The 16,198-nt window shown below is 48.4% G+C and overlaps 1 protein-coding gene across 1 annotated transcript; it reads left to right on the forward strand.

Annotated features, from left to right (window-relative positions):
• Window positions 1-204: 204 nt before the first annotated feature.
• On the forward strand, window positions 205-16,146 carry MRPS18A (mitochondrial ribosomal protein S18A). Its single transcript, XM_037153988.2, has 6 exons — window positions 205-335; window positions 7,398-7,429; window positions 9,948-10,055; window positions 12,451-12,574; window positions 12,800-12,869; window positions 15,747-16,146. The coding sequence occupies exons 1-6, from the start codon at window positions 221-223 to the stop codon at window positions 15,889-15,891; spliced, it is 594 nt and encodes a 197-aa protein (XP_037009883.2). The 5' UTR covers window positions 205-220; the 3' UTR covers window positions 15,892-16,146.
• The last annotated feature ends 52 nt before the right edge of the window (window positions 16,147-16,198 follow it).

Below are 16,198 nucleotides of genomic sequence, written 5' to 3' on the forward strand. Positions count from 1 at the left end.
CTGGCAAACAGGAGCTAGACGACCTCCCCCTATATCCTGAGAATGAAGCACAGCTTGACACAAATGCCACTTGGTTTAGACCAAAGCTGGAGAGGTGCGGGGAAAGTAAGTGACAGAGTAACGGAGCAAGAAGCCCACAACCCGCACAGCTCTCGCCCACTACTGCGGCTGCGCGTGCGCCGTTCAGGAAGCGGAAGTGCCGAAGAGGTCATAGGTCTCCATGATGGCGGCCCTCAGTGTACTGATGTCCGGTTGTCGGCGTTTGTTCCGAGGGTACCTGGCAGGCCCAGCCGCGACCTGCCGGGCTCGGCCTCCAGATCGCGGATACAGGGAAGGTAAGTCTTGGGTCCTGGCGACCTCCCGAAGCTAAAGAAAAGCGAGGGGGGTTGCTTCCTCTAGGCCCCTTGCCCCTTCCCTCTTTTCTTCGCGAGGTTCTGAAACGTCTGAAATGCGCTCCCGGGGTGTTCGAAAGATCCTTCCTAACCCTGATACTGTTATCATGACTTCCCACTTCTCTGAGTGTCCTCCCGGGCAGGGGCGGGGGCAGGTGGAGAGGACAGAGAGAGAGATTTGCTTAGTTAGCGAGGGGAGAAGAGAAACCTGTCCAAGGGTTCAGAAAAGTTTTCGGCAAGGGTCCGCGTGTGTATTCTCCCTTCGTATCGTCCGAAAGGCAGTCTCATTTATTAAAGAATCCCTGGGTCATAAGGGAGGGACATCTGGAGGCCCTCCCCAGCGTCTCATTTTCCAGTTTCTCATCAGGCAGTGCTGTTTTGTGATGGCGGCTTTCTCTACCTGGGCCACCAGTCTCCCCGAGAAGTAGAAGCTAACGTGGAAAGGCCATAGAACAGACGAAAGAGGCAAATGCTGGATGGTATTTTTGCTTTAAATTAATCTTAGGTCTGGGAAGGCAGCCTCATTCTGGCATCGAACTGAGAGCCTGTTAGTAAAAAGGCTAATTGCTGAACTTCAGGCTGTCAAGGGATTCTGGAGAAAGAAAATACAGCCCTTTTCCTGAGAAGTTAGGTTCTAATGAGATGGTGTGTATACATAGGCTGCAATAAAGTACAGGAAGATTCAGTTACAGGAAACAGCAAACCCAACTGGAAGTTTTCATAAGGAGGATGGGATCTGATGGAGAGTGAAAAAGGTGTTTCAGGACACAGCCTGCTTTGTGACCTGCTGGAAGCAGGAAAGGATGAGTTGATGTGCAGAAGTGATGTGGGGGGTTATTTTAAGATTCTGGCTTAGTATTGACTAGTGTGTCCTGTAACCAAAGCTGAGACATATCCAGAGGAAAAGAGTGATCATTGTTTTCAGAGGGAGCAGACAAGTCCAAAAAGAAGAGCCTAATGAAGAGGCCGTTGGATGTGTTTCAGAAGAGGTCTCTCTCTCTCTCCTTTTTTTTTTTTTAAAGCTTTCAAACAGCAATTCCAGTAGAATGGCAAATCAAAGAGATAGTTCATGAAGAAATGGAAATAGGCAGTGTGAAGAATTTAGCTATGAAGGGGAGGTGGAACATTTGCCAGACTTTCTGGCAAACAACAAAATCTAGATGCTGCCTGGTTAATATTAGGTAAACTAATCCATTAATAAAGAAAGACACCAAAGAGAGCATATTGTTAATAAAAATGGATTATAAAAGGTGTTTCCTCTGTTACCATGCTGCAAAACTAGCATATGCCCATAATATTTTTGAGGGTCTCTACCAAATGTCAAACACTTAATAGCCGAAATTTACATATCCCTTTTAAAATTCAAAGTTAAAAACAGTGCTTCGCTATGTTCCCAAAGGACAGGAAAGAGTAGTTTTGTATTTTTTTTTTACAAAGGAACATTTTTAGATTTGAATTTTTTCTGTTGGAGAGTTTGTGAAATAATGGGCTGTATAATCAGATGGGTCTTTGAAGTCCTCCTCTCCATAAATTCTTGGGTTGGTTGCTCTTCTTTGCTGCTCACTGTCAGGCCTAAAAGCTAAATAATTAAATTGATGTAATCTTAAACAAAGGAGAACCAACTGTCTCCAAAGCCTTTAAGGGCAAAAATCTTCCTTGATATTCTACCCATTATGTATAAAATAGTTCACATATACCTACTTTTGACTGGTCCCAGCTGGTATATTTGACACCCAAATAATACAGTACATATAGAATTTAAAGTTATTGGGAGAAAGCTGGATGTTTTGCTGAAAATATCCAAACATTCTACTTTTTAAAGTATCAGATAGTACTTAATTTTAGTCAAGAGTTCTTGAGCACTCAGCATCAGCACTCCTGCCTGTAAAGACTCAGTGTAAGCCCATACCAGGCAGCTCAGTTGAAACACTGCTTGATATGCCAAGGTTGCAGGTTTGATATCTGGTCAGGGCACATACAAGAGTCAACTAATGAATGCATAAATAAGGGGAACAACAAATCGATGTTTCTGTCTCTCTCTTCCACCACCTCCTCTCTCACATGCAAATCAATTTTAAAAAAAAAGACCCTCATTCTAAAGCAGTGGTTCTCAGTTGGGGGCTGTTTTGTTCTCCAGGGTACATTTGGCAATGTCTAGAGATATTTTTGGTTGTCAGGTACTTCTGTCATCTTGTTGGTGGAGTCCAGGGATGCTCCTATAATCTTACAGTATACTGGACAGCCCCGCACAACAAAGAACTCTCTGGCCTAAACTGTGAGTCATGCTGCTATTGAGAGAGCCTGGTCTGTAGTTTAACAAGAGCAGCACACAAAGCCAAAAATATACTCTTATGGAAGAAGCAACACTGAAGGAAGACAGAAATGGGCATTGTGGTTTATTAAGTGCCTGCTTCAAGCACTGTGCTATATTTTCCACATATATTTAATCAGTCTTTTCAACAATGCACCTTAAAAGTGGGTGTTACTGACATTTGTACAAATGAGGAACTCAGGTCCAGAGGACTTTAGCCGCTGCCCTACATCACACAGCTGGTGACTGGTGGAGTTGGAAGTAGAGCCAGTGCTCTTCCCTTTCCACCAGTCATGTCACCTTGGTCCTCCATGGCTGGGCATCCCTGTGGTTCCCTCCCTTCCCTGAAAGCCCCCATCAGTTAATTTGCTGAAGACCATTCGTATTTTTATGGTTGGCACTGCCAGACTTAGCAGTTATTGTGTTAGACCTCATTCCTGTCTTATCACTCTTAGAGCTCTTATGAAAGAAATGTATTTAAAACAAAAGCACACATAATTATCTAAATTTACAGGGATGATCTATCAGACACCTAGGTCAGAATGTATTGAAATGAGTCAAGGCTGAAGGGAATTTTCTTCATCTTTTCCAATTAGCTGTAGCATTTCAGACAAGGATGGGCAGCCCAGCCCTATAGCTAAAAGCTTTGAGAGAAAAGTGAGTGATTGGGGGGTTTTAAAGAATAGAGAGTAACCTGCTAGTGGAAAGGGGCTTTTGTGCAGCAGTGAGACTCTGCATTCTGAAGAGTAGTGCAGAGGGACATTCCCTCAGGGTTCCATGGGTAAAGAAGTGGGGAGGTAATGAGAGAATCAGAAAATTTCAGTGGTAGAATTAAAGATGAACAAAAGGGCCTTGGCTTGTATGGCTCAGTGGATTGAGCACCAGCCTGTGAACTGAAAGGTTGCGGGTTCAACTCCTGGTCAGGACACATGCCCGGGTTGTGGGCCATGTCCCCATTGGGGGTATATAAGAGGCAACCTATCAATGTTTCTCCCTCCCTTTCCCTCTTTCTAAAAATAAATAAAATCTTTAAAAAAAGAAAGAAACAAAATGAACAGAAGGGACGTGGTACTTGAGTAAGGAAGGAATTTGAGAAAAGTAATGACCAGAAGTGTAGGAACACATCCCAAACACTCACTTTACTCCCTGACCCTATGTAAGCCTGTCAGTGCCTCCTCTTAGCCATCCTGCCATTCAGTTCCTCCATTCCTTCATACTCTGCTTGGGACTGGTTTCTGTGGATACTTTCCAAGAAGGACCTTGGTCTCTGGGCCCTTAGTGCCCTCCACTCCTCGTCATTCATCTTTCCTCACTTCCTCCTTTATGAAACAGTTGGGTCTTTATACTGCTGCAGTTCACTGTGTCTGTGTTTATGTGGCCATCAAGGTCTTTCTGTGTTCACTGCAGTCTCACCGCAATGCTGTTTGCTCTAGACTGTTATAATTCAGTTATCTTGGACTCCATCCTAGGCGAGTATTTACCGAAGCACTCAAAGGACCTCTTTACGAGGCCTGGACTTTATTATATAGTGAAGTTCCCATACTTGGTTAGTTCCCTTCCCCCTCTAGGGCAAGGCTCTGTCTTCCTATCCTGTTGTAACTCCACAATAGGTGGAGCTGGGCTGTAGACTCCATGAGTGCTCAGCAAACTTGTTGCTTTCTGTGAAAAAGGTTATTTGAATGAGAAGTGGCCATCTTTGAAGATTTTGGTCCTTAATTGTAGTTTAGAAAACTGCTTTTTTTCCTTTCCTGAGTTTCTTAGAATACAAGGGTCATTCCATCTTTTTTTAAAAACAAGTTTTTTTATTTTTATTTTTGTTGTTCAAGTACAGTTGTCTACGTTTTTACCCCACCACACCCCCCTGCCCCACCCCTGCCCCCACCATTGAACCTACCCCTTTGGCTTTATCCATGGGTCCTTTATACATGTTCCTTGAGGCCCTTCCCCTGTTAGCCCCTATTATCCTTCTCCCCCCTCCTCTCGTTACCGTCAGTTTGTTCTTTATTTCAACGTCCAAACAAGTTTTCTGTTAGTGCTCAAATCTCTCAGTCCACCCCCACTTCTCTTAAATGGAGTAGAGACCAGGGACAAAATGGATCTGAGGTTTTGTTTGGTTTTGACATGTTTTTGTATGCACACTGAAAATCAATACGATTTTGATTCCTATCTCCTGTTTTGAGAGGCTTAAAATCTATCACAGCCTCTTCAGGCTCCAGCCAGGCCTCCTGCCCCAGCACTGAGACACCGCCCTGATTATTCTCAATCTCATGTGAGTTCTCAGGTCATTTCTTCTGGTTTGACAAATTGTCTCTATTAGATAAGCCTGTGCCTAATGTTTTACCCACTGGCTTATAGTAATATGATTCACTGGCTCAGAGTGGCTGTGTGGGGAGCTTGTGAACAGTGGAGCCTGCCATGGTCTTTGATCTCTTTTCCAGGGGCCAGTGGGATGACTTCAGGGTTTGGTTCTTTGCCGGGAGTGATGTGTGTTTTGTTAGACTTGTTTACCTCATGATTGGGGCCCAAGTGCCTCCTGGAGAAGGGAACCACATGTTTGTTCGCTTGTGTTTCAGAGCATTGTTGTAGTGCTGACTCGAGTGGAACCAGAATGTGTCTCCGGTTCTTAAAAAATCTTTTTTTCCCACCTATTGTTGCTCAGAGTTGGTCACCCTCACTCCAACTTGGTTTTTGCAGATTTGCGTTTCTGGGGTGCCTAAAAGCCCTAGTGTGCCCTCCTGCAGCGGTGCCCTCCTACGCATCCCCACGTTTCTAAGTTGACACATTGCAGTGACAGGCCCTCTGCCACTGTGCTGGCCTCCAGACTGAGCACCAGGTGGAGTCTCACTTCTCATTTAGGCTGGTCTCTGTTCTGAACAAGTAGATCCGTGCATGGGGTGACACATTTTCTTTTACAGGGAGAAACCTAGTTTGTCTTTGAGTTGATTGGTAACTGCAGTGTTCGGCAGAAAGCCTCAGGACCTTTCTGGTCACTGTTACAACTTTGTGTGCAGAGTAGGACTCTGAGGGGCTCTCAGGTTGGGTATTTAGATGGAATGAGTCTTCATGAATGGCTTCACTCAGAAAACCAAAGGGCAGCGACTATAGGCAGTCAGTGTCCTATCAGCTGTTGGTCAGGGAGCACAGTGATCTCAAAGACTGGTGTGGGGCTCTGCTTGGGTCAAAATTGCCTCTTTTTTGTTTGTTTGTTTGTTTGTTTGTTTTCTTAAATATACTGTTTCTCTTTCTCTTGTTGTTTTTTTTTTGTTTTTTTAACTGCAAAAGCAGTATGCATTTATTTTAGAAACTTTAGAAAATACTGATAGGCGTAAAGAAGCAGCTAAAATTACCTACCGCCACCACTGAGAGAAACCCAGTATTACCATTTGGGTACATAGCTTCAGTGGTCCGAGTCTCCTAAACCCGTGTTTATTGTATGTATGTTTATGGACATGTTTCTAGGGAGAGGTGCATAACTTTTACTGGATTGTCAAAGTTAAGAACCTTAGGCTCTTTCTAAGCTCTATTCTTGCCTTGGCTAGAGCTGAGTAAAACTAATTGTGTAGCCAAGCTGCTGTTAAAATACGATTTTAGTATGTGGGGAGACAGCAGCTTTGTGGGCCCAAGTTTTCTGTTACAGTAATTAGTAGTCAGCGGGGGGACCATGACAAGTATTCTGCTCCCTAAATGCTAGCTAGCATCCATGGAGCATCTGCTGTGTACCAGTTCCTATGCTAACAGCTCTGGCTCCTCCCTTTCTGAAGAAACTGGGAGAACAAGCAGGAATCTCCAAGAACTTTCTGTGTGGTTATATTTGCCAAATGTGGGCTTTTAGCTTGGTTCTTCCTGTGAATACTGTTGAAGCTGTCATTCTGCATCCTAGTCAAGTAAGATAGGAAATCTGTGCAGCTTAGCAGGCGTGACTGTCTTTCCCTCAGGTTCTCTTTTGACTGCCAGACCTACACGGGCAAAGAGCTGAGGGCGTCCCTCTCATTCTGGAATTGCAGTATTCTTGAACTTCTGCCTGGACCCAGTTTCTGCAGGCCCCTTATTCCAGCCTCTTTTTATCACACCTCTCCAGTGTGGATAACAAATTGCAACCCTGCAGGGAATAATGAAGAGGATTTAACAAGCACAGTTGTCTTCATCCAGCTTTGATACAAGGCTTTCAGGATGAATTTTAGGAGTGAACTTGTCTCACTGCTTATCTACCAGGGCCACTGGAGTCATTTTACGTAGTTCAGTACTGTATTGCAAACTGTTCAAGGTCAGAAACTATGTTTGTCTGATTCTCTTAGTAAAAGGACACATGCAGTGGGTACTTTTGAAGGTCTTTACATGCTCTGCCCCCCAACTCCCCACTCTCAGGTCATTATTGCTAGCCATAGGAGGGCAGGATCTTGCCAATTTCCTTAGGTAGAACCAAGAGAAATCTTGGTTCGGAAAGGCAAAAACAGTGTGGAAACCCTTGATCCCAGAGAGATGATATTACTTGGCATCTGGGCTTGCCCTCATCCAGCCGCAGAGGCATAGGGCATTTGGAGGTGACCCTGCACGCTTTCCGTTCTAGGTGGGGCCTGTGAGAGAGTGCAGGCTGGAGGCTCTGTTCCTCCGCATGCATAGAATTTGAGCTGTTATTCAAAACTCCCTGTTCCTTATTAAACGGCTGACCTAATTTTTCCCCTTTATCTCTGCAGTGGTGGAGATCCAAGAAGGGAAGACAACTATAGTAAGTATCATCAAGTTGGCCACTTACAACCTCTTTAACACTTGGAGCTGCCTGGTTGTTCCTCTGCGGGAGGGAGGGAAGGAGGGAGGCCCAAACTGGACTCCTGGCTCCAGGATCTGCTCCTTCTGTGACTATAAATCTGTCTGCTATTTTTCTAGCTGTGTGCTATAGTGTGGTTAATCAGGAACACTTGTACCTGGATAGAAGCATCTGCTCTTTGATTAAAGTGGCCTTTTGTATGACAAGATCTCAGAGGTCTTTGCTAATATGTTCTTTGGAGGGTGATAAATTAGTTTTTCAAAGGGGAAACTAAGGCAATGGCAGGAGAGCCAAAGTAAGTTGATCCTGAGTCAGGATCCTGGATCTCAGCTTCTTTCCTCTCTGCTCAGAATGACTAAGCTACTCCTTAAGTGATGCAGATAAAAGGTGACACTCTCTGGACCCTGGACTCACTAGTGAGCACCCTGACTTGTCTAGTGGTGAGAAAGCTAGAATGACTGTATCCACCCACTCCCCCTTTCCCTCATTGGGGCCCATCTCACTTCCCTTCCTCCAAGAGTCACAGGGCCTAGATTATCCTATAATCCCTAAAAGACAGTGTTGTTTTCCTGTGGCTTTCCATGCCTCCAAGAAATCCGCAGCCACTCCAGAAGCCTGTATAACTTCCATGTCCACCAGGGATTTAACCATTCTGGCTGCCAGCCACACTTGGTCCCCACTGGGCAGTCTTATTCCCAGGACAAGGCCTTTGAGTTCCCTCTGGGTCTTCCCCAGAATAGTCCCTCCGTTTTTGCACTGTGTTACCTCAAAATAGTTCTTTTGAGGAGGGGCCGTCCCCTTAGGGCACCTTTGTTTATTCCCTTATTCAAAGCTGAAACAAGCCTTCACCCTGTGAACTCGCTGCTGGTGGAGAGAGAAAACATCTGGCTTTTGAGTGTGAAGACGATTTTTCGTATGGGGCATGAATTTGCTTGTTGTAGAATGAATGTGGAAAAGTGGTGGCATTGGAAGCATTCCCAAGCCTCGGGGGAGGGAGCCACCCATGCCTGGAGAGGCGCTGCCTTGGCTGACAGGGTGTTGCTCACTCTCTGGAGTCTCACTTTCTTCATCTATAAAGTAACATCATAATGCCCCCTCACTAGGTTGTGGGGGTTAAATGAGATAGTGAGCCACAATTAGCACAAAACCAGGCACTTAATGGGGAGTCGGCAAATGTTAGTTCTCTCTCCACAGTCCACCGTAATCCCCATCTGAGCCCACCACACACCTGCACATTTTCCCTAACACGCTATTTCTGGAGTAGTTGTGGTGGTCTTTGCAGACAGGTGGGTAGCAGTGCCCTGCACAGGCAAGCACTGCCTCTAGCCTCTTTCCCATTTGCCAGCTCTGCCCCTGGAGACAGTGTTGCTTCTCTCCCAAAGCCTCTCAGCCCTGTCCCAGCCTTGCTTTCATAATCCATGGCTTCAGGCAGGGCTTTCTAAACTCCCCCTCTTGCAATTGGAGCCGACTCCCAGATCATTGGTCTGTTGCATTTAGTAATTCCAAGGCTGTGTCACAGGATACAACAGCCACAGCCGAGGGCATTTTGCATGTGACCTCAGCACAGTCAGAAAGGTGGCATCCTAAATAATAAAAGCAAGGAGGGAGACGGGAGAATGTATCCTCCCATCTGAGTTTTGTAAGAAAAGAAAGAGTTCCCTGGCTGGTGTGGCTCAATGGATTGAGTACCGGCCTGTGAACCGAAAGGTCTCAGTTCAATTCCCTGTCCAGGCACATGCCTGGGTTGTGGGCCAGGTCCTCATTTGGGGCATGCGAGAGGACGTTAGATGTTTCTCTCCGTTTAAGGGAGAGAGAGAAGTGGGTATATTCTCATGTAGGCAGAGAGCAGGCTTCTTACCTTGGCACTGTTGGCATCCTGGGCTGCTAATTCTTCGCTGTGTATCCTGTGCATTGTAGGATGGTTAGCTTCCCTGCTAGATGCCATTAGCACCCCATCTCTCAGTTGTGACAGTCAGAAATGACTCAGACATTATCCACTGTCGCCTGGGGGGCAAAGTCACGGCAGGCTGAGAACCACTGGCATAGACTTGCTGTGTAAGATAAAGGTGGAATCTGCAGTTTCCTCTGAGAAGGCTACTTTCGGGGGAAGGAGACTTCCCGTGGAGTCCACATCCCTGTGCAGTTTGCAACTTTCTACCATGTGCATTTATTACTTTTTCCCAAAGGTTGTTTTTGTGTTCGAGGAAGGAAAGGTTGCTTCAGCTGACACAGCAAATTCCTCTCTCTCCCCACCAGCATTAAGTTCAGTTTTCATTACCTTTAAAAGGCCACCAAAATCACATCTCTGTGGATACCCCAGGGCCCATTATATAGCAGCTGCACAACCACCACTGTAGTTTCAGCGGAGCAACCTGTTACCTAGCAGAGATGACATCACACCACCATTTTGGGGGCTGCTTGAGGATTAGAGACTCTGCGCAGCCCTTTCCCTCATGCGCGCTCTTTCTTTGCCTCCTAGATCGAAGGCCGTATCACAGAGACTCCCCGGGAAAGTCCACATCCTCCTAACCCCGCTGGCCAGTGCCCCATCTGCAGGTGGAACCTAAAGCACAAGTATGGTTATGAAGTGAGTGAGCGTGTCCCGGAGGTCATGTTCCCTGGTTAATTTAAGTGGCATCGCTCCCCTTCATTCCCCCTTCCCCCATAGCCACTGCTGCATCTCATGGAGCCACCAAAGATAAGCATTTGTCCACCGGCTCTCAACCTTGGCAGCACATTAGAATTATAGGAAAGCTTTAAAAAAACACTCAGGGCCCACCCCAGACATTGATTCTGTTGGTCTGGGGTAAGGCCTGGCCATCATTATTTTTTAAAGCTCCCCAGGTGATTCTCATGTGCAGCCAGGGTTAAGGGTCACTTAATTCACAGCCTGGTTGCATTCAATTCAGACCACCAGGGCCCTGTGCCCCAGTCTTGCAGAGTTGTGTTCCCAAGGGGATGGAATCAGGATCTGAGTTTGGCTTTCTGTCTCTTGTAATGAGAAGCTATTTGAAAAGGCCTTACTGTGATCTGGGGACCCATTATTGTCTCCATGTTGGAGCTGCAGAAACCTGTTTGCTCTAGCTCTTCTAGCTCTTCTGTTTGCACAGAAGAATGATGATGGTAAGTAACAGTAGGTACCCTGCGTTGAGTGCATACTGTGTGTCAGGCGCTAATGTAAGCACTTGTGTGTCTTCATTCACTTAGTTTTCACAATATCCCTTTGAAGTGGGTACTTTCCATCCCTGTTTTGCAGGTAAGGAAATTTAAGGCATGGAGAAGTTAGTGAACTTGCTTCAGAACACCCAGCTAGAAAGGATCAAAGCTGGGATTCAAACCCCAGGGAGACAAAACCCACGCAGAGACTATGATTCCAACCATTGCTCTGCATCCTCTGTAGAAGTGGGGAGGGACTGGGGAAAGGACACAGCCCTGGAGAAATCCATACGTGTCCCCCAGAGTTCTGTTGGTAACATTAAGCACCCTATTTTTAGGTTTCAGGTGATTCAGGCTCTGGGCCAACTTGACTTGCAGGTTGTCCCTGTGCCCCTTGGTGGAATGGGATGACTAAGGCAGAGATTCCGGTCAGGTGGCAAGAGCAGGAGAGGCCACACGCCCATGGGATCTGAACAGAGTGACCCAACTAATCTCCTGGGCTGGGAGCCTTGGCTTTAGGCCACCCCGGGTGGGGAGAGGGGGTGTTCTTTTACTCTACCCTGGGCCTTTCTGCTGCTGGCCGCCTAGAGTAATAGGAAGCTTGCAGGCCATGCACAGCTTCTTACAAGGAAGTTAGTTGGGCTGTGGCCATACTTGGAATCTCAGCTGAAATTGGGTAGGTGAACCTGCCTGACCACCATGGGGCACTCTTTCTACCAGCCATTTCCAGGAAATTGACTTGCTTCTGTTTATCCAGCAGAAGAAATCCAATCCTCTCCAAGGTAAAGGCTAAAGTTGTTTTCCTTTTATCCCTTTTCACTCAGGGCATCGTTAGCCTGAGCTGCACAAAGCTGTCAGCTTGTTTGGCAGCCTGCAGTGGGGGAGGCTGGGGCTGGGAGCCCAGTTTATTAGCCTTGGATAATCCAATCCAAGTTCTTTTCATCAGATTCTGAAGATTATAGGGGTGGGAATTTGGGGTCTGGGTCCCTCAGGGGCTCTCCAGTGATTAAAACAAATCTGCGGTTGTACAGCGAGGCGCCTGCCAGGGCAGCGAGTCAGTTTGTGGACATGACTGCTAAGACTGGTGTGCCGGGCCCCTCTGGGGGGGGGGGGTAGATGGTGGCTTTTATCCAACCCCCTCAACCACCCTGTGAGAGCTGGGAGGGGGTAGTTTCTTGTCTTGATTCTGGCTCTGTTTACCCGTTTCCTTGACTCTTCCAAGGCAATCTGATGGCCCAAAGGAAGCCTTAGAAGCCATTCACATCAGAAGATGTGGGATTAATTTCACAGCCTTGGTCCCTTCCTCAGCTTGTACCCTGCTTAGTACTTCAGAGGGAATGGCAGATGGTGTACGTGTATTGTGGCCTGTGGCACATAGGCTTTGGGGGCGGAGCTGGTATTAGAGTTTCTCTCTTATGTGGAAATATATGACATACCCTCTACCTCACCCTGGGAGGTTGGCTTTTTGTCACCAGGAAAGATACTGCAGGTACATGAAAGATTGTTAACATTTCTCGAAGGGTTTCTATTCTCTAACCTAGATTATTCTGTTCTCTATCAAAAGATTATCTCAGGGAGAGTTAAAAGCGCTTAGGATTGGTAAGAGGGTCAGAAAATCTTATTAAGTTGGGATTTAACTTTTGTTAGGTAGTAGACCAGTGTGCAAAGTTCTGTGGAGGGAATGGTCTTAGGTCAGTTCCCAAGGGAGACCTCAACTTCTTGGAGTGCCAGGGTCCACCACCTCTTCCGTAGGTCATGTGGCTTGGCTCCCCAGTATCACACGCTCACCCGGCTGACCCTCATGTCCTGTTTTCCACTTCCACCAGGATGTTCTGCTGCTCAGTCAGTTCATCCGGCCTCACGGAGGCATGCTGCCCCGAAGGATCACAGGCCTGTGCCAGGAAGAGCACCGCAAGATTGAGGAGTGTGTGAAGATGGCCCACCGAGCAGGTAGAAGTCCCCTTCGGGGCTAAGAGGGACAGAGGGCTGTAGGCATCGCTCCCCTGCTAGCTGCCCCATGCTGTAGCCCCTCCTGAAAGAGATGGGCATCCAGAGCCTTCATTTTACTCCCCTCAATGCCACCTTTCCGCCTCCTTGGGCTTTGTCTTTATGGTCCCCAAAAGCTGAGGGGGGAACTGCAGAGACCATCTCCTTATGTGTTTCTTCTGCATTCAGGTCTGTTCCCAAATCATAAGCCTCCGCTTCCTGAAGGATTTGTTCCAAAAAGAAAACTCCAACTCAACCGGTAAGCAAGCCTGGGTGTCAGTGCCCCAAGCATTCTGCAGGCCGTTGGTTCTCACTACGCTCTGCCAGAGAAGCCATTTCTTAGAGCTCCTCCCACAGCCCAGGAAAGCCAGTGTGCCCTTTGGCTGTCCGTTCCATCCCATCCCTGTCAGTCCCACTGGTGCTGCACTTGATGTTGCACACCACGCTTCTGTCACCCTTCCCTGCTGGCCTCAGCCTCTTTTCTCCTCCCTCCCCAGTAGGGCACTTAGCACAGGGGCGAGGAGGGTGAGGAGGTCTGCCGGTTGGGCATCAGAATGTGCTAATCCCATTTATGACATCACACTAGGTTGCTATGGGAGTGTCAGAGCACTTCAGACTTTCAGTGTCCTAGCACTAGGGTTACTAAAGGGCAAAGTGAGGCCTTAAAAATGAGGGAGGGCTTCTCTAGGGATAGAGCCCTGTATGTAGCTGTGCACGTCGTACACTGTAAAACTTCAAGGCAGTGTCCATGTAGACTGAGTGAATGGCACTCCCTTGAGTTGTACAGTTCACCTGCATAGCTGCATGTGGTGACCCAGGAGATCCTGAGGTTTTAGAGAAGGGGAAGGCCCTTGGATCCTGGAATCAGTCAATCTGGCTTTCAGGCTAGGCAGGGTGGCACCCTCTGGTGGAGGAGCAGACTTGTCTAACTAATACTCAATTATCCTATTGTGTGTTCCTTTCCCTCCCCCACCTCTGACATTACCATACTCACATACTCCCACATCTATAATACACCCTTGTTGAGAGTAGTAGAGTCAGGTCTGTAAAAATGATTTTGGTATTTATTCTTGTTCTCCCCTATCAGTGGCCCCTCCCTCTTTCAGCTGGTCCAGCCGTCACTGGAACTGCTGTCTATATAGGACCAAAGATGGTTGAAGCAAAGTAAGACTGACCCCACCCCCTAGCAAACCTCCTAGTCTGATTCCCAGCAGAACCCAAGCCTGAGGGTAGGAGTCCCGGCAGGTACCAGCCACAGATTGCTGGGCTGGGGGTGTAGGACCAGAGCTGGGTCTTCATTGACACCTCGCCAGCACCCTGGCCCCATGCCCATCTCCACCTGCCCTTCCCACAATGCTAACTGGGCCATCTTCCAGCAGCCCTGGGGGATCAGGACCTAGTAACATCTTTCTGTCTTTCCCAAATGTGCTACAGACCATTTAGGGGTTGAGCCTCTCCCCCACCCCCCGACTTGTTAAGAGACCGCAGCAGGCCTAAGGACACAATGCACCCTGCCCTCAGGCCTTTGAAGTGAAGCCAGGCTCCCTCCCATATATCCGGTGTCCTCTAACGTGACACAGGATTGATGATGTGTGGGGGCTCTTGGGTTGCAAAAGGCCACTCTGGGGGGCTGGGTGGAGGGACAATCTTGGCTACAAGGGAGGTTGGTTCCCTTGTAAGGGATTTTACGATTCTATCCAGAGGCCCTTGAGCTTTGGGCCCCGAAGGAGCCACACTTCCTCCTTTTCCTGCCCCTTCAGGAGAGGTAGGAAGGAACCTTGGTTCTTCCCAGAGCTGGAGTCTTCCCAAAATGCTGACTGGAGGCCACCCAGGCACCCCTCCCCCACCAGTTGGCTGCTCCATGGGGCAGAGGCATCAGGCCCAGAGCTCGCTGAAGCCCAGCTTCCCCAGGTCTCTCCAGGGCAGGGGAGGGAAGAACAGTTTTCGGGCAACACTTCTGGACAACCTGGTCAGCCTGGGGTCCTAGAATTCTGGTGAGCACTCCTTTTGGAGAAACGGCTCCCACGCCCCATCTCTTTCCCCACCCCTCTGAAGACTGGCAGATGCCAGTGCGGGGGCCTGCCAGGCGCTCCTTCCCTTGCCCTTCACACTCCTACCGTCACAGCACTCCAGCCATAGGAAGAGCAGTCCCTGGGACCAGCCCACTCCTCAGAAGTCTCCCTTTTGGGGGGCAACAACATTGACAAGAGTCTCAGAGAAGCCCACCTCACACTTGGAGTGCAGGCTCGTACCTCCCCGGCTTTTCACTCTTCTTGGAGCTGTTTCCTTCATGCAGGAGAAGACCAAGGTCCAGGGGAGCTCAACTGAAATGTGTAAATTAGCAATCTTTGTTCACTTTCATCTAAAAATTTTTGTCCAAGGGTAGTTTTTTTAATTAGAAATCTCTCATTTGATGGTTTTTAGAGGTGGCTGGGTTGAGTCACAACCTACAGTGGAAGCAGAGGAGGATCCTGGCCTTTGGCATAGCTGAGCTTTCAGGATGAAGGGTGGGCCTCTCTGGACAGAATCCAAGTTTCATTCTGAATAGAATAAACCCCAATCCCAGCCGGCATGAGCCACTTTTCCGGGAACTAGCAGCGCCCTGGCCATCCCCAAAGGAGGCCAAAGGACTGTGGGCCACAGCCATTTTTCCCTACCTCCTCCCCCATACCCCCCATGGGCCTTCACCCTTGGCTCCCATCATGGGTTGAGTGAGGGGCAGGGGTCCTCCAGCCAGTTATGGCTGCCCAGGGGAGCTCCCTAAAGGCTGGGGTGGCCAAATGAGCCAAGTGGGCGAGAGGGAAGGATTCCTCCAGGCTCTTACATCAGCCTCTTCCTCCACCTCCTCCCCCAGAAAATACACACAAACATTGACAACTCCTAAAGATCAAGGGAGCTCACGTGGCCCTGGTCTGCCTGACCCTGGCCACACACGCTTACGGCAAGAACCCAGCCCATCTGTTTACAGCACACTCAGCGGTTGCTCCCAGGAAAAGCCCCTGCTCTCAAGGAAGAAAAACTAGAGAAAGGGTTTGGTTGGATATCCACAGCTGTGGCCTGAGGAGGCATGCCCACCCTCCCAGCTCCATCCCAGGCTCCCAGCCCTCAGCCACACTTCCTGGTCCTTCCTCTACAGGTACCTGACTCGCTGGTCCCCCAGCTCCGTCAAGCCCATCTACAATAAAGGCCACCGCTGGAATAAGGTGCGCATGGCCGTGGGATCACCCCTCCTGAAAGACAATGTCCGCTACTCAAGAAGGCCTTTGGTGTTATATCATTGATGGAGCAGGGCTTCCTGAGAACCTGGCCAGATGTCCTCCAGCTCTGTCACCGGATCCTACCAGGGTGGTCTGGCTCCTCCAGCATGAATGGTGCAAGTGGCAGCGACACCACCTTCGGTGCCTTCAGCCGGGGGCATGCAGTTCACTTGGGTTCCTTGGCACCTGAGGTAGTCTCATGACTGGTTGGGGCCTTACTCTGCACTAGGGGACAGGAGTTCCCCTCAAAGTAATGTCATAAACCAGGCTCATGTCTCATCCACTGGGTGTGTGCTCACTGCTTAGGAAGTGCGGGGGGCTTGGGCCTATT

The sequence above is a fragment of the Artibeus jamaicensis genome, unplaced genomic scaffold (assembly GCF_021234435.1).
Source record: "Artibeus jamaicensis isolate MK-2021 breed Jamaican fruit bat unplaced genomic scaffold, CSHL_Jam_final contig_484, whole genome shotgun sequence".
In the NCBI taxonomy this organism is placed as follows: domain Eukaryota; kingdom Metazoa; phylum Chordata; class Mammalia; order Chiroptera; family Phyllostomidae; genus Artibeus; species Artibeus jamaicensis.